Source organism: Pteropus vampyrus, unplaced genomic scaffold (genome assembly GCF_000151845.1).
Source record: "Pteropus vampyrus isolate Shadow unplaced genomic scaffold, Pvam_2.0 Scaffold31, whole genome shotgun sequence".
NCBI classification, from domain to species: Eukaryota; Metazoa; Chordata; class Mammalia; order Chiroptera; family Pteropodidae; genus Pteropus; species Pteropus vampyrus.
Genome location: NW_011888812.1, coordinates 7,396,032 through 7,422,200, shown reverse-complemented (window position 1 = coordinate 7,422,200; position 26,169 = coordinate 7,396,032). Strand labels below are relative to the sequence as shown.

Here is a 26,169-nt window from a genome sequence, read left to right as displayed (position 1 = left end):
TAGAATTAGTATTAATAATAACAGAATTATATTATAATTACTATAGTACAGTTATTATAGAATTATATAAGCAGTAATAGATTGCTTAAGTAGTAGAAAACATTCTTGCTAAATGTAATCTTTTATTTTGCAAATTAGTGCAGCTGAAGGACAAAAATATTTTAGAGTAATAAATACTTGTAAAATCCACTATCATGAAGTATTAGATTTAATATCCACATTTTGCTTATATTGTTATTAAAAATTATTTTCCATTTTTGATCATTAGAGAAGATACTGCTTCATGAAGCTTCATTCTCCGACCTTTATTTTTTCTAATTAAAAAAACCCCTTTTTAATGTTGGGCACTTCAGCGATTTCACTTAGATTTAAAAGCATAGTTTATTTAACAGATGCCATTTTACTTTAAAAAGGGCCACATACATTGTTACTGAAGAATGAGTTTGTTAAAGTGACCCATTCGGTTCTATTTAGATTAAATCAAGTTGTAAATAACAAGCCAATAAATGTGGAAAAACAGTCTATATTTCAAAACTGCCAAAAAAATATTTAATCAAAACTAGAAGCACTAGCTTCTCTTTTGCAGTCAACTTGCGAGTAGGCAATTAAAAAATCCAATCTATTAAGTTTTCTTTCCCAGCATCCTTGAAATTGTATTGGCAATATAAAACTACCTATAAAAGAGAAGGCTTTATTAAATGTTATTCGAAGGAGAGAGAAGATGATGATGAAAAGCAGCTGCGATAAGAACATATGCACCTAACAAATGTCTGTTAAAAGATGATTTCTACATTAATAAAAGTGTGGAAAAACTGTAAACAACTCTGCAATAATTGACACATTTTTAGCTATAAAGTCTTTATAAGTACAAAAATTTTGTGTAGTGATTATTTTTAAGTTGAATGAATCAGTATTCAAAGGTAACAGAATACATTACCCGTGCAGATATTCCAAGAAACATAAACTAAAAATCTGTGTGAAAAATTCCATGATTATATATGAACAGCAATAAAGTACTTGCTGATGTTAAAATACTGACTACAGTTAAATTCATGCTACCCAAGACATTATGTTATAGTTGCTATAAAAAAAAATAGTTACTTATATCAATCTTTAAAGAAAATTATTTGTGGAAGATTAACAAAAGTGGACAGAAAAATTATTTTAAAAAGGGTTTTCCAAGAGTGCTTAAGTATTTTTGATCTTGAAAAGCTTATCTGAAAAGCTTTTTAAATTAGAAGCTTTTCAAATAGACTTTCATATGAGAATTATTTGGGTTGGGAAGAGGGTAGATAAGGGCAGCTTAAATTCTTGTCTAATAAAAACCAATATGAATTCCTTGATTATTATATGAAAAAGAATCATAAGCCTTGTCGATTTCTTGAAACTTCTGTACTGTTGTAATAAAAACTTCAGAAAGGTAATATGTCAGATAAGTAGATTAAGTTATGAAGCTGATTTCAATATTGCAAAAATAAAAAAGCAAAAGTAGAATCATCTGAAGGTACAGAAATGTTAATCATTATTCAGAGGTTTTTGTCTTTTTTTTGATCAACCATTTAGTATAGCTCAGGGATAACTGGAGCAGACACAACTGTTTAGTTTTTTAAATACTCTAAGTTCATTGTTTTTATGGATGTGTTTGTTTCCTTCAAATTTCAGCTTTTCAAAGCTGGAACTCAGCAAAGCAAAGAATGAACAGGATTGCTATGGAAACAAATAATACAAAAATCACTGTCAAAGAAAAATTCAATACTGAAATTAATTCAGCACAATCAATGAGTTTTTAAATCTAGAAAATGCTATAGTATACGTTTCCATTAGGTGGTACCCGTATTTATTTAGGGGCTGGCAGATGTTATATTCTTTTCTAAATTAGTTAGTTACAATGTAAAATGGGTTACATTTTTAAAATTATTTTTTTTATTAATGAGCTCTCTCTGAAAGAATTAAAAAAGTCAAATTAATTTCTTTTAATGTTATTGTACTGGATCCAATAATATTCTTGGGATAATGTGTACTATCAGATACTATATAAGAAAGGTCTGTTTGAAGTTATTAGTTTCCTAGGAGAGCTGAAGTTATGTACTGGGAAAAAAAGTTTAAGATAACTGAATTTCCTCTCTAGACATGAATAACATAAAATTTCAAGAAACTGAAACATCAAGCAAAAGCTTATGAAACTAATGCAAAGGAAACGGCTTTTTAGAAAAGGGTCACTATATACCTACAAAATCTTCCTAACTACAGAAAGAAATCAAGAGAGGAGGGAGATGACACAGGTAAAGAAGATAAGAGATTCTATTAATATGTAAACAGCTCATTGAAAAAAGTCAAATCCTGTTTACGAGGCTGTCTTCAGGTGGCCTACAAAATTTAAAAGACCACAATATATTTTCTAGGATTAAGAAAGAGGATAAAGGTCCATAACTTGTACTGTTAAAGTTCTGAATAGTATGTATACATTATTAATTTCTAGTGTTATAAGGATCTCATTTAATCCTCTCAAGAAGTATATGAGATATATTTTATTGTCTTTCATCTTATAGATGAGGACACAAGTTATTTTACTGGGATCAGAAAGAGAAAGGGCAGAGCTAGAGCTCAAACATGAATCTGTGACCCCAGCACTAGCCATTCCACTATACTGCCCTGCTAAAACACTATCTTTGGCCTTTGGCATTCATGCAAGAACTCTAGTTTATACTGTGCTCAACACTGATCCACAACAGATCTGTGGAGTTATGTTCCAGAGAAATTTTTGGTTTCTTCACTAAAAAACTGGGCTCTAATATTTTAAAAAATGTACATACTATTCACTGCCTATTACTGCATTGAAATCCTAACGTAGTCTAGTAGAGAATCAGGAAAATCAGTTTTGGGTACCAAATCTACTCATAATTATTGATATCTTTTAGACAAGTCACTTAACCAAGTGGGCATTTTTAAAAAAATATCTTAAGTGAAGAAGCTGAATGGCCTGCCCGCTGCTTGAATACTACAATCAAATCTGAACATTAATGGAGTACCCGCTGTGCGCTATGTGATGGTGAGGTACTGAGGAACCACACCTATGTAAACCATACCTCTCATAATTCAAGTCAAACTCATTTTTTTTTTCTGTAGTGAAGGTTAAGTAAGTAAATAACCAAACACCATAAAACTCTTAGAGTTCTAATTGATGAATTTATAATAGTTTAGAATTAACCCAAATGTTTTTGAACCAGGTGGATACATTTATGCACATGCATATGTATATATGGGAGAAAGTGGACGAATGCAGAGATACCATTTAATGTCAGGTGTCTATTTTAAGGATGCAATAAAGGTTTGGATCATCTTCACTCAAAGGTAAGGGGCTGTATATCATGAATGAAGATGGAGAAACTGCTACAAATCTCATTACACAGTTTGAATTCACGGACAGAAAAATATCCTCTACTGTAAATATTGGTTGTTATAAAACAGCAGAGATTTGGAGGAGAGAAAAAAAAGTCTCACAGCCTACCAATCCCCATTGAATACACTTTAGTCAGCCTTTCTCAACAAGGGTTCTGGGGAAGAATTAAGCCTCACATCCTGAGGCATCTATATAGTAACTGACGAGTAACTTCCTTCCAATGTGTCTGGAATTATACTAGTTACGAATAACCCTTGGGAAAAATTGAGAAAATCGTTTTCCTAGTTCTGTTGATCAGAACAGAATTTTGGTTGAACTCATCATTTTGCCAGCACTTAACAGCTGCTTACCACTGCAAACAGAAGAGGTGATGTTGTACAGAAAAGGATAAAACTGCATACAGCGAATCAACTTCAGGTTGCTTTCACACTCTGGGCATTTGGTAGTTAATTTCAAAGCCTGTCTAAAGGCCTCAAGTGCCCCACTGATATTCTTCAGAGCAAGGTAAGCATTTCCCAGGCTCAAAAAGGTCAGGGGCTGGAAAAAAAATCAGCAGAATGTTAATGAATTAATATTTTCTGACGGTTACAAAACCTTTACAGTATAGGTCTTTTTTTTTTTTTTAAGGTTACCCCATAAAAGTTAATGGCTAACTGTCTATTTCATTTACATTGGGCAATTCTAAACTGTATAACACAAATATAAATTTATCTTTTACCTTTTTACTAAAATAAAAGTGTGTAATGTACACTAGTTTTAAGTATACAGATCGATGAATTTTTATATACGTATATATCCCTGTAACCACCACTCATCTCAAGACATAAAACATTTAGAAGGTTTCTAGTACCCCAAGAGGTTCCCTTGGGCAATTCACCCCAATCTGAGGTAACCACTGTTGTGATGCTGTGACTTCCATCACCATAGCTTAACTTTGCCTGTCCATGAATTTCATATAAATGGAATCAAACAGTATGTTCTCTTATGAGTATATACAATATGTACCCTTTTGTAGCTTCTTTCACTCAACACCATAACTAAGATTCAAGAAACTGAATATTTTTTGTATATTAATAGTTCATTCTTTTTTAAAAATTGATGTGTAATGTTTCATTATGTGAATATATTAGTTTGGTCATCCATTCTCCTACTGATAGGCATCTGTACTGTCCCCAGGTTTTGGTTATACCTTTTGATAGGCATATGTACTCACTTTCCTTGGGTTAATACTTAGCAGAGGGTCTTAAGGTGGGCATATATTTAGTTTTAGGAGATATAGCCAAACAGTTTTTTAAAGTGGATGTAGGGATTCACTCCTACCAGCAAGTATGAGAATTCACTGACTTGGTGAATTGTCAGTCTTTTTAAATTTAGCTGTTTTAGTAAGATGCGAAGTGGAATCTTAGTGTGGTTTTAATTTGCAATTCCTTAATTACTAATGATGTTGAATATTTTTTCATGTGATTACTGGCCATTCAGATATCCTCATTGCTGAAGTGCCTGTTGGTTACCCCATTTAACAAAAATTGAGTTGTCTTTTACATATTGATTTGAAGAAGTTCTTTATATATATACAAGATATGAGATCTTTGTTGGAAATATTTATCACAAGTATCTTCTCCTAGTCTGTGGCTTGCCGTTTTACTCTCTTAACGGTATCTTTCAATAAACAGAAATTCTTAATTTTAATGAAGTTCAGTTTATATATTTTTTCTTTAATTATAGTTAGTCCTTTTTAAAATTTTTGCCTCCTATAAGGTCACTAAGACTTTCTCCTATGTTTTCAAGAAGCTTTATTGTTTTCTTTCACATTTTGGTATGTGATCCATCTCAAATTAATTTTGTGTATGACATGAGGTAGGAGTCAAGGTTCATTTCTTTTTTCATAGGGGATATCAAAGCACACGAGCACTACTTTTGAAAAACTAAAAGGTCCCCCTACCACCAAGTGAACTATGAGTGTGCTTTTGTCATAAATCAGGTGACCGTATACGTGGGGACCTATTTCTAATTTCTTTGTTGTTGTTCCATTGATATATTTGAATATCCCTGTGCAAATATCACACTGACTTAATTATACCAATTCCTGAAATCTAGTAATATAAGACTTCTAATTCTTTTTTTTTTCTTCCTCCTCACCCCTATTTCTTTTTTGGCTATTCTAGATGAGCTTCTATGTCGATTTTGCAATCGACTTATCGATTTATAGACACACAGATGTGCAATTGCTGGGAGTCAGGGATTGAATTGAACCTATAAATCAATTTGGGAAGAACTTACATCTTAATATGGAATCTTCCAATCTATGAACATGATGTATATGTACACTTATTTAGGTCTTCTCTTAGCAATGTTTTGTAATCAGTATAGAAATCTTGTATATCTTCCTTCAGATTTATTTCTAGATACCAGATTTTTTGGATGCTATTATAAATAGTTTGTGTATTCTATTTTCCAATTGTTTGTTGAGACTGGTTTTATATAAGGAGCCCAAAGTATTCGGTTTAGGTTGTTTTAGCTGAAATACACCTGTGCATAGTATTTTTGTATTTGCTTGTATACAAACCATTTATTCTACACTGATTTTATCATTAAAAATATTTTAAAAGATCTAAAGAATGTTTTATTCTCAAATTGCACAATATAACACTATGAAAAACAACACCTATGATTTATCCAACTACTTGCTTTTGATTCAGGCTATTAGGTCATCCAAAATGTCTCACTATAACCAAGGCAATGTATACAAAATATTCCAGATTAAAAAGGCCTAATCCAAGTAGCTCTCATTACATTTAAAGTATTATTTAGTGGTTCACAGATACAAAATTAAATCCCATACTATGATTTAAAAAATGTCTTTATATTTTGCGTAAGGAAACAAAGTGTTGTAATTATCCCTATGACCAGAATGATGGTGGTGCAAATATCATGTATTGAAATAGACTTGTAAGCATTTTGGAAAAAAAACAATTTTTTTTCATCAATCCATCCAGAAAATAATTACTGAATATTTACTAATGTATCAGACACTGTTTTAGATACTGAGGATACAGCAGAAAATAAGAAAGATAAATCTCTGTCTTTGTGGACCTTAGTCTCGTGTCACACAACTGTGAAGAAACTGTGATGGAGAAAGGTATAGCAGGGAAGGGAAGGGAGTGCCATTTTAAATAGAGTAGTAAGGTAAAGACTAACTGAGAAGTTAGTGTTCATAAAAGATTTTAAGGAGATGAAGAGGCAAGCTATGAAGAATCTTGGTGGGACGAAATATTCCAAACAGAGAGAATAGGAAGTGCAAAGGCCTTGAGTGGGGGCCTAGCATGTTCAAGGAACTGCAAGGAGGCAAGTGAGGCTAGACTAAAATAAGCATAAGAGTGATCTCATGGAGATGAGGTCAAAAAGAAACAAGGTGATGTAGAACCTTCTACACCATTTACTGTGAGTTACATGGAGAACCACTGCAGAGATTTGAATAGAGAAGTGATATCTGATTTTTTATAAGGATCTCACTGGTTGCTATATTGTGAGTAGACTGTAGGGGAACAAAGACCAAAAACAGAGAAGTTAGTTAGGAGGCTACTTTAAATAACCCAGATAAAAAATGATGGTGGTTTGTGTAAGAAAGCAGTGGAGATGATGATAGTGAAATTCTAAGTATATTCTGAAAACAGAATCAGCAAGGTTACCTAATAGCTTGAATTTGCCCTGTGAGAAGGAGAGAGGTATAAAGGGTGGCTCCAAGTCTTTGTCCTGAGCCACTGGCTTTAATGCTTCCTCAAATGGGGAAGACAGAGAAGAACAAATTAGAACATGTTAAAGGACTTCGTTTTGACCTTTGGTTTTACAGTGCGTTTTAGACATCCAACCAGAGATATCAAGTAAACTGCTGGGTAAAATTCAGAACAAAGGTGATAGGTGATTCAATAGGGAAAGGACAGCGTTCTCAAGATATGGTGCTAGAATAACTGGATATCTATGTAGATGTGAACTCTGATCCTTACCTCACAGCGTAAAGAAAACTGAACTTGAAATGGATCATAAACCTACATGTAAAACCTAAAACTATAAAACATCTAGAAGAAAACAGAGAAAAAGATCTTTGTATATTTAAGAGTTAACTATTTAAGGAAAAGTCACAGAAAACAAAAACAAAATAGAACTTTTTTCTGAAACTTTTTATGAAGGTCTAACAATGGAAATCAAAAGAGAAAACATGGACAAATTTGAGGGTAATTTAAAAAGCTGAGATAAAAAGGCAAAAAGAAAATATTTTTAACATATGACAGATGTAAAGACAGCTGTATTCTCCTTGATACTTTTCACTTCCTACCACTACCAGCCAAGGCAATTAGGCAGCATTCTTCTAAAGGAAAAAAAGCTCCTTTAAAGATTGGTTGCCTTTCTATATTTAAATATTATGCTAAAATTTTAGTTGTTAAAAACTATAGTACTGCGACAAGAATAAAGAGATAAATCAATGGATCAGGGTATTATATAAAGAGTTCATATAAAATAAAAAAAAACTAAATTTGAACAAAATGAGCAAAATGCATACGTGAACTTTTACTTCAAAAATATAATAAAAAAATAAAGAAATTTATGTTACAACAGAGAAGTAAAATTTTTTAAAGTAAACTTGTTTTATAAATTTAAACTCAGAGGCATTGCAACACGGCTAAAAGTGTGAGCTCTATGACCTATATCCCTGAGTTCATATCCAAGCTCTGACTTCTGGTAAATCCCTTTGAGTTTATCTATCAAATGAGTAAATCCTATCTCATAGTGTTGTTTTGAGGATCAAATGTGTTATTACATTTAAAGTGCTCAGTAGGGTACCTGGCTCTAGCAAACAATAAAAGTTAGCAGTTATTTTAATTGCCCAATTCTGGTGAAGATACAGGTGAAATGAATATTTTTAGACTTTGATTATGACAATATATATTGGCCCAAATCTCTCAGTGGATTGTCTGGCATTTTGTATCACGGCCATCAAAATATTCATTCCCTTATTGATTTAGTAATTACAGTACTAGCAATCTTTACTAAGAAAATTATCTTGAATACAGAAAAGGCCTTATGCAGGAAACCATATTGATAACAGCTAAGCATTGTCAGTAACCTAAACAACCAATGACAGAGGAGTAAACTGTGACATACCAATTCATCGAACCTTTATACAACCATTTCAACTGATGACTACAAAAACTATGTAGTAATAAATTATTTTTATAAAATAAGTTTTAAAGATCATCAGTACAGGAGAGTTGCAACACTATTAAATATTTCACAGAAGAAAAGCTTATGAGGAAATATTTCCAAATGTTGACAGTTAGGGGTGGGGTGCTGATTAAGGTTTATTTTGGGGGTAGCTACCCTGATTCATTGATCTATTTTTTTATTCTTGTTGCAGTACTACAGTTTTTAACAACTGAAGTTTTAGTATAATATTCAAATATAGAAAGGCAATCAATCTTTAAAAGAGCTTTATTTCCTTTAGAAGAATACTGCCTAATTGCCTTGGCTGTGGTGATAGAAAGTGAAAAGTATCAAGGACAATACAGTTGTACTGAGCCTTCCATCTGGGTGCCCACTTTATCATATCTCATATATAACATCTGTTCCCACTGTACCCGCACCTGGCACACAGTAAACATTCAATAGATATCTGATGTTCTTGTTTGGCAATTTGACCTGTTGTATAATATATCTTTTGCTTAAAATCTAGCTGTGAATTTGTGTATTTTAAAGGACACTCTTAACAGGCAATATTTTCTTTGCATACTTGGATACCTCAAATAAACCTAAGCCACCCATGCACATTTTTTCTAAGTTTCTTTGGATATAAAACTTACAAACATTTAGACACTAGGTATAAAAGCAATTTAATTGTATAGTTTTATAACTATATTTCATCTGTTATTGATTGTAACATGCATCCTTATGAGATGTTAAAAAAGAAAAGTGGTATCTTAGAAACTATGAGTAATTAACTGCAAAACAGTGATGTAACTCCATATCAATCTACCTTTCCATTCTTATCAAAACAACCTTTACACTGTGATCTGGTCTGGTTAGTATAAAGACATCTACAAATTAAAGTTGTAAAACAGTATAAAATTAAGCAGCGTGCATGCTGTGATGCGTAGAATGAAGTAAAAACCAGATGTTTCAGACTGACATAAAAAAGTGGCAGTATGTCTTCGGCCATGCTACCCTAAACAAGCCCGATCCTGTCTGATCTCGGAAGCTAAGCAGGGTCAGGCCTGGTTAGTACTTGGATGGGAGACCACCTAGGAAGAACATGTGCTGTAGGCGTAAAAAATAAAAAAAATAAGGGATTGTAAGCTGAAAAGGTCAACCAAAGGTTGCCTCGCCTAAAAAAAAAAAGTGGCAGTATATGTTAGCAGCTTTGTAATTCTTATTTTAATCTAATTTTCTTAAAAAATTAACTCTATAAATTACACTCATTTAAAATAAAGAAATGAACACATTGAAAATGAAACAAAATCTGTTTTATACCCTCTTGAAACATAGAAATTCTACTCTGAATCTGAGTTACCCCTATATAGTATATGTAGCTACAAAGAAACATAAAACCTCACCTCAGAGCTATTGATAGCCAATGCTTGAAGTAGCAGCTTAGTGGCATCAAGATGAAGGCCATAGTGAATCAAAAGGTTGGCCAGGTTCACAAGAGGAATGTCCTGGTATTGAAGTGGAGCCAAATTCAAAGCCCTCTGAAGACAAGCAATAGCAAAAGTGCTATTTCCTACTGCTCTCCAGTAGAGTCCTGCTTCATTGAGTATCAGCCAGATAGGAGCATTTGGCTGAAAAACCCCAAAATACTTCAGTTAAACAAAATATAGCACTTGTTCTAAAAAGGATTTCTAAAACACGTATTTTAATTTTTAATTACAATTACTAAGCATTTAAATTTCAGATGTCGAAGTAAGTGACTCACCTTATTAATAGCGTGAAATAAGAAAGACCCAATTTCTTCTTCTGGGATAGTATAGTTATTAATACGGGAAAGCAAAATCTGAAAACATCAAAAGAAAGATGGACTCAATTGAAAATCTCAGGGAAGACATTTGAAAAGAATTTCCATAGCTAGCAGTCTCTATTTAAGTAGATATTTATAATTTGAATAGATATTTTTAATCACATATGAATAGATATTTATAATCTGAATAGACAGTTGAATAGATATTTTTAATTTGAATAGGTATTTATAATCATATAACATGAGGCCATCAACATACCAACAGGTGTTAACCTGCTCACATGTATGCCCTACTCTCTTATAACTAAAAAAAAATTAAAAGACATTAACCCATACACATATTGAGGTGATCTACCATAAAGTCAACCTAAGTGTCCAGAACCAAATGAGAAATTGTTCAGAAGACAATAATATGCAATATTTGATGGAATAAAAATCTGCTATCTTTTTCTAGCTGCGAAAGCACCATACCCTCAATTAAGCTACTTTATGTTCTTGCAGCATAATTGTGAGCAACTCTAAGGTAGGGATTGTGGTCTATTGTTTTTGTATTCCCAACACACCATACAGTGCTAGACACATGTGTTTTTTTTCTTTTTTTTTTGCCTCAGTAAATGCTGAATGTAAGCTTTAACTGTTTACAGTTTTAAAATTAAATTAAAAAAAAAAAAGGTTTTGTGATGGTCTCCATAAAAAGGTAATTTTTTTCATTTGTATCTATGGAATGGTACGTAATATAGAAGTTATTCTTAATAACATTCCCAGGTATACTAATTGGAATTAAAGACAATGTAACAGAACTTATTTATGTTTGCAAAATGGTTATCAAATTTATACAAATTCCTAAAGACCTTATATAAGCCCAAAGCAGGGTTGATACAGGCTAGGGAAAGAGAATCTTCAAGCTTTCAATTTATACAAACTTCAGGAGGCTTGGAGGACGCAAAGCTAACGCAGGTCAGAATGACCTCTGTTAGGTAACTGGAGAGCTCTGTGACACTCATCTTTGTAGCCTTTCTAGTGAGAGGTGGGCTATGCAAACAGCAGCCCTGAGGAACATTTTCTTGGCACTCTTATCAAAAGCATGATAGATTTAAGGATTTCACCAATTCTTTACCTTTATCCTTCAGTTTTATAAGTTAAAGCATAACAACTGCTTTCTATCAAATTTTTGTTCCACCTAAGTGGCTTGTGAAGTCACCCAGAATGGACGGCAATAAACACCAGCCTAAGTGAGTCTTACTTTTCGTGCATGGTCATCTGGCATTTTGGCTTTCAGATCCATGCGGACCTCTAATTCTTTGACTAAGTAGGACAGAGTCTGGCTTTTTCTGAAGTCAGTTATGGAACAGTCAGGGGTTTGGGCCTCTTCTTCTGAAGAATAATCATCACTGTTGAGTTCGTGGATCCTGGCACAAGAAAAAGGAACAAGATTCATATTTTCAAAGTTTGAGTGATATCAAGATAAAGACTTAACCTTTCAAGTCCAAGGCTGGTGCTCTCAAAGAACCGCCAGATGACAATCATGCAGAATCAAGTGCTTTGCCAAATCCATCAGCACTTGCCTGAGTCCTTTGTTTTCCGGAGGCAGGAAATATGTTGGCAATTCTCCACCAACAGGGACTCTAGGATAGCTTTCTGCACAGTCTGCTCTTTTAGGCCACAGAATGTTCTGTTTGTCCTAATAAAGAAAGTTTCTTATAAATCTCTTTGGCTTCAACATTTCAACATGCTAAATGAACTTTTAAGAGAACATAAATATACTCGGATAATTAAACAATAATTTGGTATTTTAAGACAAATGTAGGTACTGCGGTTGATTCCATATTATTCCTTCTACTGCAGATTATTAGACTAAGTCGGTAATTCTACCTGTTTTAGCATAGACTGTTTCAGGGCTGGGCAGGCCTAAGACAGCTGAGCAAATGAGACACAAGAAGGGCTTGAGTGTGGCTTCTGGGAAAGAAAAACTAGACTTAGTTTCTCCTGCCACACAGGAACAAAAAACATATTGCTCTAGTTGCTGCTGGCTGTCACGTCAAAATCATTAAGAAGACAAGCTTTAAGATGAAACCAGTACTGTGACAGCAAATTTATGAAAAAGAAAGAAATGGGTCATTAATGACATCACTGGGCCACTGAATCAACCAAACCCAAAGTATGCCCCAACTTTGAACTTCCTGTAATATGAGGCAAATTTTCTTTTGTGTAAGCCAATTTGAGGTGAAGTTTTTGATTTGTATCTGAAAGCATACATAAGCTCACAAAACTGGTACAGAAAACTATTTCTCCCTGAACTAAGGCCTTTTCTTCGTCAATGCTAAAGTTTAACAATTGTTTTTTGATTTGTAAAATCTTCATTTTTCTAAATTAAATAACATGTACCAGAGGCTTAGTAAACTGATATCCTGAAACTATCAACTTTGGGGAATTTATATTACCTATAACTAAACCTAAGTGGCTTTATTCATTCTGTTAGAATAAATTCCGAAAATTTAACAGTGAATAAAAAATATACTGTCTCTGTCCTCATACCTTGGAATTTCCATTGGCTAACGTATAATTATTTCTTAGCTAGCTTAGAAATACATCTTTATTAACTTGTTTATTATCTGTATCTTCCGCTAGAATGTAAGTTCCAGCAGAGAAGGAATCTGTATAGTGTATTCACAGTACCAGACTGGCACACATTTGGGAGCTCAATAAAAGAATGCTGATTAAATAAAAGTATATACAAGCATATACTTAGGGCAAGCTTAGAAACTTGTTAGGGTTGGTAATTATACTCAGAGAGCAAAGCTTGAACTGAAATCAGAGAGTCTATCTGCTCCATCTGATTGGGAAGAACTCAAGGCAGACTCTGTGTCTTACTTAGGTACTACCTGGCAGAATGCCTTCCTTTTAACAGAAGTTTAATAACTGCTTGCTAAACTATGCTGAATGCTGATAGGGGCCACATTAATCAGTGAGATTGAGAGCCGCTGCTTTAAAAGAGCTTGTCTGAGGAAATTCCTTCTATTAACTTACCCTATATGCATCAGAGTCCCTGCCCCAGATCCAGAGAATAGAATGTGCTACAGGAGAAGACTTGACCAAATCACTGACATCACTTTGATTTGTCGGAACATCAAAGTTCACAGACATCATATTGGAGGTTGATGAATCCTCACCAAACTAGAAAATGAAAAGAAAAGTTCAACCAAACTGGCCATGGAAAAGGAAGGAGCTGTGACTAAGAATTAACTCAACCCCAAAACACTAGTGAAAACTCAAACTTAGCAGGAAATCAGAAGGTAGGTCAGTAACAAAGCGATCAGATCTATTAATTCTCAGAACTATGCCCCAGCAGTATTCTCTCACAGATAATGTATTATTATTAGCAACTTTCAAGAAATTATGCCACTGGATTGTTTTCCTGTCCCTTTACTTCTTTTGTATGATTTAGTCTCTTTTAGGTTTAATAATTAGTTGATTTAGAGGTTTTGTGCATTATTTCACTCCCTTACATAAACTAAAATGATCACTACAATATAAAATTAGTGTGTTGTGGGTAGAAGCAAAGGAACTTAAGGGTTCTTAAGAGTTTAATATAGTTATCATTTAGGCATTATAGACTACTGTACAATCAATTGAAAATATATATAGCCTTCGTCCAAACCAAGGTAAAACAGTGTTTGATATTCTTACAAGATACAATAGCTCTTATTTCTGAAATCTTGTTAGGTAAGAGAATGAGACCAGAATGAGACCAGAATGAGATATGGCAGGAAGGACAGGAGAAAAAAGAATGAATATGATTAATATTCTTTGGGAAATAGATATGTCATTCATGGAAGAGCAGAATACTTCCAATAAAAAATGACTTCTTAACTATAACCGATACTCAAAATCTTACATGACCGTCACAAATTTTAGAGATCAAATATACAAGGAACAGAAAAATGTGATATTACTCTTAGATATGCAGAAATTTATAAGATCTAGAGACCAAGAAAAAGACCTGAACATAGTCCACATTTTCAAAGATATCTCCACGATGGTAGCGCACAGGTTGGTCCCACTGGCAATGTAAACTATGCTGCTGGTTGACCAGACGGCATATCTGATGATTTCCTGGAATAAGAAAGGAAATTACAACTGATAAGAAAGATTGGCAATGCCAATGTGATTTTCTTAGTTTAAGTTATTTAGTTTCAACCTTGTATTCTTCAGAGCCTGGCAGGGTACTTACACAGGGGGCACTTATACAAGAGAACACTTGTTAGTGGTTAATTTATTCTAAAAAAGCCTGTTTCTCTACCTACAATACAAAGGGCTCCACCAGATAATCACTAAGGTATCTTCTGGCAATTACATTGTATGGTCGTAAATCTATTGATTACATTGTTTTAAAAAACTTCAGCCATCTCTCTGGAGAGAATTTGCTTTACATACCTCATAATCTTGCTTCAAATTTATAATATACGAGCTCTGGCCACATTCTGGTACAGAGTGAGGAGTAAATAATCCCAATGACTGAATATACTCTTTACACTCAAAATAGCAAAGAAAACTTGTTAGGTGGATTGTAAAATAAATTGTAAATGGTCACAGCTAAGGGTTCAAGGTTAAGAGGCTTTTCAGAACAATATATGCATCAAGGAAGAGGGTATAATATCAAGGATTCTATTAATTTATTCTTTGATATCAAGCTGTGAGATCTGCTCCCTTCATTTAATCAGAAACAGAACATTATGGATATAAGAAATCATTCATCTCCTGTCAACCCAAGTTCCTTTAAACTACAGGTTCTATGTTTGTATCACAGACTCTAAGAGATTTTAGTAAGATCTACATACCCTCTTTCCAGAAAAAAAATTGTTCACATACAGAATTTTGCATGTAACTTTGGGGAGGATTTCAGAATTCCTTGAAACTAATCCATTGGATCAAGTTATGGAATTCTTGCTTCAGAGAAATTCTTATCTAAACTCTTACTTCTAACATAAAGCATTTGTTTTTAAAAGAGCAAGAAAAAAAGGTATTTAGCCTATTGCTAGTGCTGACTGAAGAGTGTGGACGCTTTGTTTCTAGGGTGTGTCTGGCTTGTTTTACTTGGTGTAGGGTCGAGTTACTCACAGTGCGTTTTCAGACCAGTAGCAACAGGCATCAAATGGGAGCTTGTTAGAAATACAGAATCTCAAGCACCTACCTCAGACCTACTAAATCAGAGCCTGCATTTTAACAAGATCCCCAGGAGACTGATATGCATGTTAAAGTTAAAGAAGCACCAATGTAGGCCACAGAGGGCAAACAACCATCGTTAAGATGAAGATCTGAAAGGTTTGGCTTTTACTTTAAAATATGAATTTAAAGAAAGCTACAGGGACCAAACTAGATCCCCAGGCCTGCTGGTATACCTGCTGTGATGACTCTTAATTTTAAGATTGGAAGAAAGTCATAAGCACAACTTTATCCTGTTTTATGGCCACATGAAAGTTATGAAAGTAAAGCACACCAGAATTGTATTTCTTAACCTGTCTTCGGTTTTTTGGAATCAATACTTACCTAATTGTGCCTCTTTTGCCATCTGTGTCTCATGGATGATATTTCTTAAGATTTGCTCCTCCTGAATCAGCTTATGTTTTTCTAGGATCTCCTGCTGTCTCAGGTAGTGGTCATGCTGCTTTTGATATTCTTTCAACTCATTTAGTGTTCGCTGGAGGGATCTTAACATTTTTTGATATCAGGAAAAAGTTATTGAAGTTTAAAACTGTGAATTTTAAACCCACGTACATGCATAGATTTTCTGATTCTCAGTAATAACTGCTAGGGTTTTTTCCTTTTAACATACAACCACTGCACCACAAGTTCAAGAATAATGATGGTAGATAAATGCTATTGCTTTATTAAAACTTAGGGGCAAAAAGATGGATGTAAAATTCTTCCCTTAAATACAACTATCGTGACATTAGTATGCTAAATTTTTCAGGTGCCAAAAAAGATACAGAACAATATACTATAAATCTTTACATATTTAACTATTTCCCTTCACAAAGTTTGTGTTAGTTCCACTGACAGTCAAAGCCTTTCTAGAACCCTTCTTTTCATCTTTTCCTGTGAGTCTGCTTTTAAGAGGGCCACAGTACCTTGTTCTTATACTCTAGCTTCTTGGTTTATCAATTTTGGAGAAAACCACAAAAACTTTGCTTTAGAAAAGAATATTTTCTAACACCTAGGATCAACTCATCTGCCTGATTATATTTAATAACAAAATCTTATTACCTATTATACTGTAACATATGGAGATTTAGGAGCCGTATAGACTGTATAAGAGAGAAGGAATTCAATTCTTAAGAGCATAATATTGGAAAGCTTAGTCAGAAAAAGTTCTAATCAGGTATAACAGAAGCCAGGTGTAACAAGCAAGCTATATTATGCTTTAAACATATTGGAAAATAAGCAAATACAAAAATATAATGAGTTCCAAATCACCATTTAATTCTCTAACAATCAAAGTAGACTCAAAACATTAAGGCTAATTCTATGAGATGAACCATACCCTTTTGAGTTATGTGACATTTCTTAAGTGACCCTATTATTTATAGGATCAATTTTTTTTTATTAAGTATCCTACAAGGACCAAGTACAAGAGAATTCCATCACTGTACAACTTACACAAATCTGATTAAAATGTGGGCCAAATAACGTCTCTCAACCTCACTTAATATAATAGCCCAACACTAGAAGCCAAAGGGGGGAAAGATCAAATATAGCAATGTGCAAGTAAACATAATCAACAGAATTACTGAGTATCCAGCAGTATCATCCCCTCCATCTGACTTCATAAAAGTAATTGATTGTCAGCTTGTAAAGCTCTAAATGACAGCATTTACTGCAAACATTCTCTAGTTCCTGGAATCCATGCTATTAAAAAGATTCCTCTACACTACCACTGAATTGTGCTAAATATCCTGGATTTGGAGAAAAAGGATAGGACTAGCAGTAGCAAAGAGGTGTTTTTCTTAATTGTAATGAACAAATTAACACTAATGTCACCCTAAACAGGTCTCATCTAAGGTTCTATGGTGCTAGCACTTCACTGAAATTTTTTCTTCCAGTTACCTATGTTGAGCCTCCAATTTCTGCTCAAGTTTTTGTTGACATAGGACAGCATGCTTCCTCTTTATAGCTTGCTCAAACCCAGGTTTAGCCTGCAAAGCATGGTCATAACAGAGCACTGAGTGGTTATACTCCCCAAGCATCTGAAAAGACAAAAGCACAAACGGGAAAAACATTAGCCACAGCCCATTTGCATGTGTCCAAACCCCCTAATGATTTATGAGACTATACCTATATCTCACTGTATAGTGAATGTTATTTTAATCAGTGACCAAATCTCCACAACATGAAAACATGCTATGTAGGATGGCTTAATTGGAAGGTATTGCTATCTTAAGAGTATTCTCTGGAGAAACTTAGTATTCCTAGCAACATAATTATTTTTCTTTTTTGTCAAGAGGCTGGGACAATTATGACACATTATTGTGTTGACTTCCCCTCCCCCAATTCATTTCCATCCCCACTCCCTTGTTGGACCAAAACAGGAAGGAAAAGGGGTTATTTTTTATTAAAAAAGAAAACAGCAACTGATTTGGCTCATGAAAATAAAAAGTTGTATTTACTGCATATATATTTCCCAAAGTGTAATAGCTGGTGAAGAAGTCACTGTCATCCAGAGCTGCGTGGACCACGACAGCAGCATCAGCAGAGAAGTGTGCTCTGTGCAGAACATTTGCCAAGTTGACCAGGGCAATGTCTTTATTGTGCCTGAAAGAGGAGAGCACGCACGTCAGGAAGAAAGCATGTACAACTCCCTGACAAGAAAATTACTCAAAGTTATTGAACTTAGGAAAATAACTTATAGGAGTATACTTATAGATGGAGAAAATAATTTAAGAAAATCATGTTTCATTTTTACACAATTGATGGTACTTAATTTTTCTAATAGCTACAAATTTTACCACAAAAACAAGGTCTGGCAGACATCTTATAATTTAAAAATATATCAAGGGCTTATATTTGCTTTGAGAAAAGTTGAATTTATGATAATTTCTCCAGTCGAGGTCCCTGTATTCAAGCCTCAGGTAAATCACAGGGCATCTATATTATATATTTTCTCCCTAATGAAAATGAGAAGTATGTTATGCTATTATCACTTTGAAGTCTTTGACATCTGTCATTTTTCTGTGACGAGACTAATTTCTTTGAACAGGAATGGAAGAGAGTGTAAGTACAACATGATGCTGCTTCTTGTTTTCTTATGTATTGTTTCTTTAACAGTCCCAAGTTATGTGGAAAATCAGAAGGTCCAGAAGCGGAGGAAACTTACCTGGAAGAGAAATGAAGTGCTCGCATGGCACATTCCACTACCTGATATGGCTCATTCTTTATTCTCCAGTAAAATGAAGCCATGTTATACAGTACCCATGAAGAAGAGTTCTAGAGATTAAACAAATAAAACAACAATCAATGACTCCTCAAGACAGTTTCTTCAACTTAGAATATTCAAAATGAACATCTTTACTATTCTGTCTCGTTTGAAGTTTAAGATGAAAAAGAGCAAGATTTATAGTAGCAATAAACCAGAGGACAAAGTACAAATAAACTATATCTTTCAAAAGAGCCTCCTGATCATCAGTTGAGCAGGTGTATTAAGGTGTACTCTCCACAGAGAGACCTTACACAATTGCAGGCTATCACTCCAAAGGGGAAACAAAGCTGAAAAAGCCCAGCGAGTGGCCACAACCTGTTGGGCCTTATTCTAGGACTTTACAAGTTAGGACCTAACTTACTTAGAAATGCCAGTTGCTCTTACATGAAATTCCTGAAACGAATGTATTGCAAAGTTTCCTATGTATTTAACATCTGAATGAAGATATATACAAAAGGAAATGACAGCCTTGTGCTCTTGTAAAAGAGATGAATTTTTGTCATTTTCTCATGTGTGTTCATAATCTAATTCGAACCTTCACACTGTTAAAAACTTGAGTCTTAGTATATAGGAATAAGTGTATTATTTAGTTAAGTTAAACAGAAATTCATAAACTTAGCTCTTTTTGTGGCTTGGATGTTTCTGTCCCTTAACATATACTAAATTTCGACCACATAGAGGTCAAAATACTAAACTGGACCATGTCTAAAACTCAATATAAATAAGTTTAAAATCGAAAAGAGAACTCTCAAATTCAACATGGAAAAGTCATAAAGTTTAAGATAAACTGGGAAAAACATACGACAGCCAACATTAGTATCTTTATTATATAAGGAGCTCATAAAAAATCTAAACAAACAAAAAAACCAAGAGAACATGGGCCAAAAATGCAGACAATTCAAAAATATGAACAATGGCTAGGTGAAATGATATAAAACTTAACAAAGAAATGGAAATAAAAAGATACAAGTTTCCTTTTATAAATTGGCAAAAATTAAAAAGAATGCCAATACTGCCTACACTGTATCTTCAGATATTAAATGTAGAAATGTTAGGTTAGTACAGTATAGCATTTCTGGGGGACAATTTGACATGTATGTTAAAGGCTTTAAAAATATGATTACCCTTCAACCCCCACAATTCCACTATTAAAAATTTATCCTTTGAGAATAATTAAGTTTTAACTATAAAGATGTATAAAAATAACAATCCAAAAGAATTTATAATAAAACAGTAATTACCCTGAATTTTTAAACTATAATTTTTACTTTTCCCTTTATTGATTATTAAAATATAATCCAAATTTTTTACAAGGACCAATTATTTTCGAAATAGTTATTTGTAAGGTTAAAACTAAGTATAATGCTGTATTAATCAGCCTTATATATTCTATCTTCAAGGAAAAGTGTATGATTTCTGAGTGATGCATTATGTTCTTTCACAACTGACTTATGACTTGGGATTCAGTCTCCTTTTTGATAGCCTTTTGAGAAAGTTTTCCTTCAAATCAACAAATGCTTTGATTTTTATCTCTTATTTTCAGACTTCGTACTGTGAATTGGAACAAAAAGATAAATTAAAAATTCTACATAAACTATTGAAAACATCAGGATAAGCAGAACACTAACATCATACTACGTTAGAAGAAAAAAATAAATCTTGAAAGAAATATCTTTCTATAACATTTCTCATAAAATTACCCCCTAATACTATTAATGTTTGAATGTCACTGTTAATTCCTCCCCGCTTCTTTGGAGCACATTTTTCCCTTGGCTCTCAGGACACCATGTTCTTCTGGACACCTTTTTGGTCTCTTTTGCTGGCTCCTTCCCCTCTATGTGATAGCTAAACATGGGAGGACCCAGGACTGAGAGTGGCCTCTTCTCAAACTTCACTGTTCTCCAGGTGACCTTGTCGAGTCCCTTGGCTAATAAATACTCCCTATTTAACAATTATTCTCTATCTACACACCCAGCTATCGCCTTTCCTGGAATTCTAGATTCATATAGATATTTCGAATTTAACATGGCCAAAACAGAACTCCATCTTTTCTTTTCCCACCCAATCCCACTCCTCCTTCAAGTTGCTCAAGCCAAAAACTGAGGAATTATCCTTCATTCCTCTTTCACTCTCATTTCCCACATCTAATTCATCATCAGCTTCTAAACTTCTAAACATTTCCTGAAATAGTTGAAGTCTCTCCATTTCCAATACTAACCATTCTAGTCCAAACCATCTTCATCGCTCTCTTGAACTACTGAAGGATATTTTAAATCCTAGGCCAGTTTCCCCTTATTACTCATCAACTTCTGGGGATGCAATGTTTTACATTACCTTCAGAAAAACAAGATGAAGATGGTAACTTAGCTACAAAAATAATCATATATATAATGTATAATGTACTCGAATAAACTGTATGTATATTAATGTTGCAATTATACATTTTACTTAATACCACTGCTTAGAAATTAGTAATACTGCTTAGAAATTAGCCTATATGGTATGATATTCCTTAGGCATAGAGAAGAGCAAATGCCATTTTCTAATTCCCATATGTATCTTGAATAATACATTTAAATTTCTGGGTCCTGTTGCATAACTCTCTATTTCATTTTCTTAAAGGAGATGTTCCTTTAAAAAAATTACGAGAAGATTTTATTGTTGGTGGTGATTCTTTTTCTTGTTTAGAGAATAGTGTTCATCTATGTACTGTGTATAGATATGGCAAACGCACGAACATTAAATTTTCTTTCACACTCAAAATGTATAATTTAGCCTATAATCTCTGTTGCTTATATTAGTTTATAATTTGTTTTTTTCATGAATTAGTTTAAATAAAACTTTTTGGCATCTCTTCCTGGTTAAGGGGACTGGACTATCAATGTTTCTCCCTAGCTTTGAATTACACAGTTTATATTAATGTAATCATAAGTTAAAATCACTCTCTAGACAAGAACAAGCTAGGCAGGTATTCTCTGAGAGAAAAATATCTTCTGTTCACATAGAGTCTCCTGGCTCTTCAAGTCAGTGATACCTTACCTTCTGTAGGCCTTCGTGAATGAGGTGGCCTATGTCATCTATATTCCTTCCTAATCGTTTAGATAAATATGTGAAGACTGGGTCTTCTTTAGGTAGTAGAGGTGCAGAAAGATTAACTCTCTCTTGTACACCCTGAAGAAGAAAAAAAATAGAAAAAAAGATTAGAAAAGGAGATTATAAAAGATCACAAGTTATTTGGTATCTTATAGCATTTATTTTCAAGGAATTTTAAGAAATACAAGATGTTTATAAAATTATTAAGCTGTTTGGAAGGAAAGAAGAAAGAAAAAGAGTATTTATAAGCACAAGGCTAAATTTTTAAAAAATGCAAAAAAGAGAAAAATTCCAAATCTCTCTACTTACTCTCAAGTGCTGAAAAGCATGTATACTATATGGAAGTTCTAGAATTTTAGTGCAATCAGGTTGCTCAGGGTCTGGAGGGACAGGAGATTCTGTGTCTATATAATCTTCAGGGCTAAAATCAAGAAGCAAGAAGCAATGAATGAATGAAAAGTGAAAAAATATCTAAGTTTTCTCTAATTGAACCATATTCTCAAAACATCTCGACTTTAAAACCAAGATTAGTCAGCATTCAAACCTTTTTCACATAGCTATTGTTAGAGCCAAATATTTTGGGAGTTCAACTTAAAGGAGATAAATCAAGAGTAAGAGAGAAAATAGGTTAGTCAAACAATGTTAAGATCAGACTTTTAAAAAAGCTAATATAACACTGCTGAATTCTTTCTAGAAATGGTAAACTAATTTATGCTTCTGTTAACAGCCTCTCCACATTTCTACCAGTTACTGATTTTTAAATATTTTTTTCAATTTGATAGACGTAAACTATCTAAATGTTTTAACTTGTACTTACTTGATCATTACTGAGAAATGTTTTCCACGTTTATTAGCCATTTGTATTTCTTTTACTATAAATTGTTCAATTTTCTACTGTATTAAATAATTTTTGTTGATTTGTAAGAATTCTACACATAGGATGTACTCTGAACCTTAAAATTTCAATAAGCTCATCTGTGACTGAAGCTTATTCTCAGAGAAATAATATGAAAAAGGTCTGTTGAGAAAAATGTAATTTTTTTGAGGGAAAAGAGAATCTCTTTACCTGATGTCTTTGCTCTCCAAAGTTATGTATGTGCCATCATATAGATCCAAGTCCCCTAAAGGCACCTTGGCTTTGATGCAGTCTGGATCCTCTTTATTATGTCTTTGTTCCAGTCCTGTATCTCTGTCCTCGTTCTCTTCTATGTGAATTTTTTGAGCAACTAATTGCTTCTGTTGAGAAGAAAATAAAAACACGATGGATTTTTATAGTATTTCAGTCTAGAAAAAGAGAATTTAATGTAAAAGAGAATTTAATGTGTTGAAGAAGAGAATTTTCTATAAAGGAAGACAAGGATTCTGAATACGCTCTCAGTTAACTTCATCGACATAAATAAGCTTCTCTAAATGGGTGTCCATATACGGAAAATAACTACTTAAATTGTGTAAACATGTCTTATGTCAGTCCTTCAAAACATCCAACTTATTGATACTGCTACCTGGAATAACTTCCCCTAATGTCCTGTGTTCCAGGTGAACTACCACTCTAATTTTTTTTTTTTCAATCATACAGAAGAATTACATAAACATCTATGTTTCCACCACCTATATCTATCATATACCATTTTTTAAAAATTAAATTTATTGGGGTGACATTGGTTAATAAAATTGTATAGGTTACAAGCATACAATTCTATAATAAATCATCTGTATATTGAAATGTGGCACTATTCTTAAATTTTTAATATGTTCACCCATAAATATTCCAACTGGATTTTAATTTATTCAGTTACTTTTACCTTCTTCTGAACATGACAAGAGTCTAACGTGCTTTAACTAATCACTGATCATGTCCCAAACCAACCACATATTGCTAATTTTATGTAGTTTTATCTTTTAAAACAAAAACAAAAACAAACAAATAAATGTAATAACTTTTTCATCAGTGCTTTTAAGTCATTTTATACATTCTATGTAGCTTTCATCGGGTCTACTTTTCTTCTTGTAAAAGTACACCTTTCGTTTTTTTTTTAAGTGAGAGTCTGTAGCTGGTTAACTGTTATTGTATGTCAGAAAACTGCTTTACCCTCACTACTGATTGATGGTTTTAAAAAATATAAAATGTTTGATTAGTTTGATTGATTTTCCCTTAGCACTTTGAGGTTATTCTTCCATTGTCTTTGATATCTAAGAAGTCTACCTAGTTGTCATTACTTTGAATATAAATTGTATTAGTCTCATGGCTTAAAGTCTATATTGTCAATGATTAACAAATTTATATCTCCAGCTAGACCTTTACCCCAGAGTCCACACTTGAAGAACCAACTCCCTACTTGACGTCTTCACTTAGATGTCTAATAGATACCTCAAACTTAACATACCAAAGTCAAACTATCATTGATTTTCACAAACTCCCCAATCCTACACATCCTTTAGTCTTCTGTACTTGTTAATCTCAACTCTATCCTTTCAGTCTCTTGGATCAAAAATCCTAGAGTTACCCTTCGCCCCTCTCCATCTTTGTCTGTCTCTCTCTTCCCAACCACTCCATGACCATCACCTGTGTCTAGCAGTTCTGTGGTTGCTTCCAGGTTCTACTCTGTTCCCAAGTCCAGAAACAGATCTTAAAATTTTGAAGTAATATTTTGCCCTGAATTGGTATTCAGGAAATTGAAGGTGTAATTATTGAACCACTGGGTGGTTCAGTTCATTTTTTGGTCATCAGATTTTGTTTTGTCTTCTTGGTTTTTTCCTGCCCCCAGACTCTTTTCATGAACAGAATGGCTCCATCCCAGTCTTCGAGCAGTAAGTAAGTTCTCTTCCTTTATCTTGTATGGAATATTTATCAGCTCCCTTCACTCTACAGAGCTGAACTACCAGACAGCAGGTTTGGAGACCAGCAGGTTTGTAGATTTAGGGACTTTCTCAACTTAGTGTTTCTGTTCCATTTCTGGTCCGTGGAGATGAATATGTTGGTTTTAGGCCTGGCTACATTTGACTTTGAGTTTGTATGTTATCTATCATTACTGTGTATATGAAGCAGAAGAGATACAGTGTACTAAGTATAAACTCATTACACTACCTTCACCAAAAATAGATGGAGTCAACACTTTCCATTTGGATTTTCGCTGACTTGGTACATGGTTTCCCTCCCCTTGCATATATACTCTAATTTAAGTTTCCTTCTCTTTATATAATACTGACCCCTGAAAGAAAGGATAGCATTAAATATAAACAATGTGCCTATGCCTGTGAGAATAAAAAGTATTTTCTGCACCACTGCATCTTTTGTACACTGTGCTTAAATAAAAACAGATCAAGCTTCCAAGAATATACCTATTATCTTATTCCTGGTATCATAAAAATCAACATTTCCAAATTTAATGTAGATAAAACTGGTAGGAACAAGGTGAGAGACTATTAAAAAAAGATAAGTTGTTCTAGATTTATAAATAATGTAAAAGTACTGCTATCTATGCAGAGCTGGTTAATATGTGCTAAAAGCTCTTCCTTAATCCACAGAAATTAAAAATATATATATAACTATTTCTGTTGATACATGTACTAGTTTGAATTTTTATAAGTAAATTTCAGAATTTTCACATAACTAGAAAATAAATAGCTACCTGGTTTAACAGGTATGTCAGCTTTTAAGCCAAGAGATATGGTGTTTGCCTCTGGTTCTGCCATAACTTCCTATGCGAAATCAGGCAATTTACTGTCTTTGGGTCTGCTTCCTTGCCTCTAAAATGAGGATGATCCTCAGGATTCCATCTAGACTGATGTAACTCTTATTACCCTTATTATTCTTAATAATTTTCTAAATCTCATTTTGTAAACTGGTTTACTTTTTCTACAACTTATAAGTTTCCTCGAAGCTTGGATTCAATTTATACTGTAACTTTTAAAATTTTAATGTTATATTTTAGTTAAGCCAATATATTCAAAGTATTATCACTTTAACATATCAATATAAAAATCATTAATGAGATTTTTTTACAGTCCTTTTACACTGTATAACTTTTAAGCAGAGATTTTATGATTAAAAAACCTAGTTTTTTGAATAACTAATATTGCTTGCTATTAATAAGCAAAATAAGTTTATGAAAATCAATGATAAAAACAAAAGGTCAGATTTTATTAGCACTAATAAATTTCAAATTTTCAAGGTGCAAATGCTTTGCATGTCAATCA

At 33.4% G+C, this 26,169-nt stretch overlaps 1 protein-coding gene and 1 pseudogene across 4 annotated transcripts in view; one reads left to right on the top strand and one right to left on the bottom strand.

Annotated features, from left to right (window-relative positions):
• TTC17 (tetratricopeptide repeat domain 17) overlaps positions 1–26,169 on the bottom strand; it is a 95,909-nt gene that overhangs the window by 41,881 nt on the left and 27,859 nt on the right. For 3 of the 4 annotated variants that reach the window (XM_011356844.2, XM_011356845.2, XM_023528692.1), the window contains exons 3-16: positions 23,039–23,208; positions 22,282–22,393; positions 21,919–22,050; positions 18,778–18,887; positions 18,071–18,215; positions 17,511–17,650; positions 15,954–16,114; positions 14,407–14,519; positions 13,434–13,580; positions 11,972–12,087; positions 11,650–11,815; positions 10,365–10,442; positions 10,006–10,230; positions 3,751–3,937 (exon numbers count right to left, since the gene is read on the bottom strand). In XM_011356844.2, coding sequence (XP_011355146.1) covers positions 3,751–3,937; positions 10,006–10,230; positions 10,365–10,442; positions 11,650–11,815; positions 11,972–12,087; positions 13,434–13,580; positions 14,407–14,519; positions 15,954–16,114; positions 17,511–17,650; positions 18,071–18,215; positions 18,778–18,887; positions 21,919–22,050; positions 22,282–22,393; positions 23,039–23,208 — 2,002 coding nt within the window. Of the gene's footprint in view, positions 1–3,750; positions 3,938–10,005; positions 10,231–10,364; positions 10,443–11,649; positions 11,816–11,971; positions 12,088–13,433; positions 13,581–14,406; positions 14,520–15,953; positions 16,115–17,510; positions 17,651–18,070; positions 18,216–18,777; positions 18,888–21,097; positions 21,214–21,918; positions 22,051–22,281; positions 22,394–23,038; positions 23,209–26,169 lie in introns of those variants that run through there. The other variant, XM_023528691.1, reaches the window with a different exon arrangement.
• Positions 9,600–9,718, top strand: LOC111737854 (annotated as a pseudogene).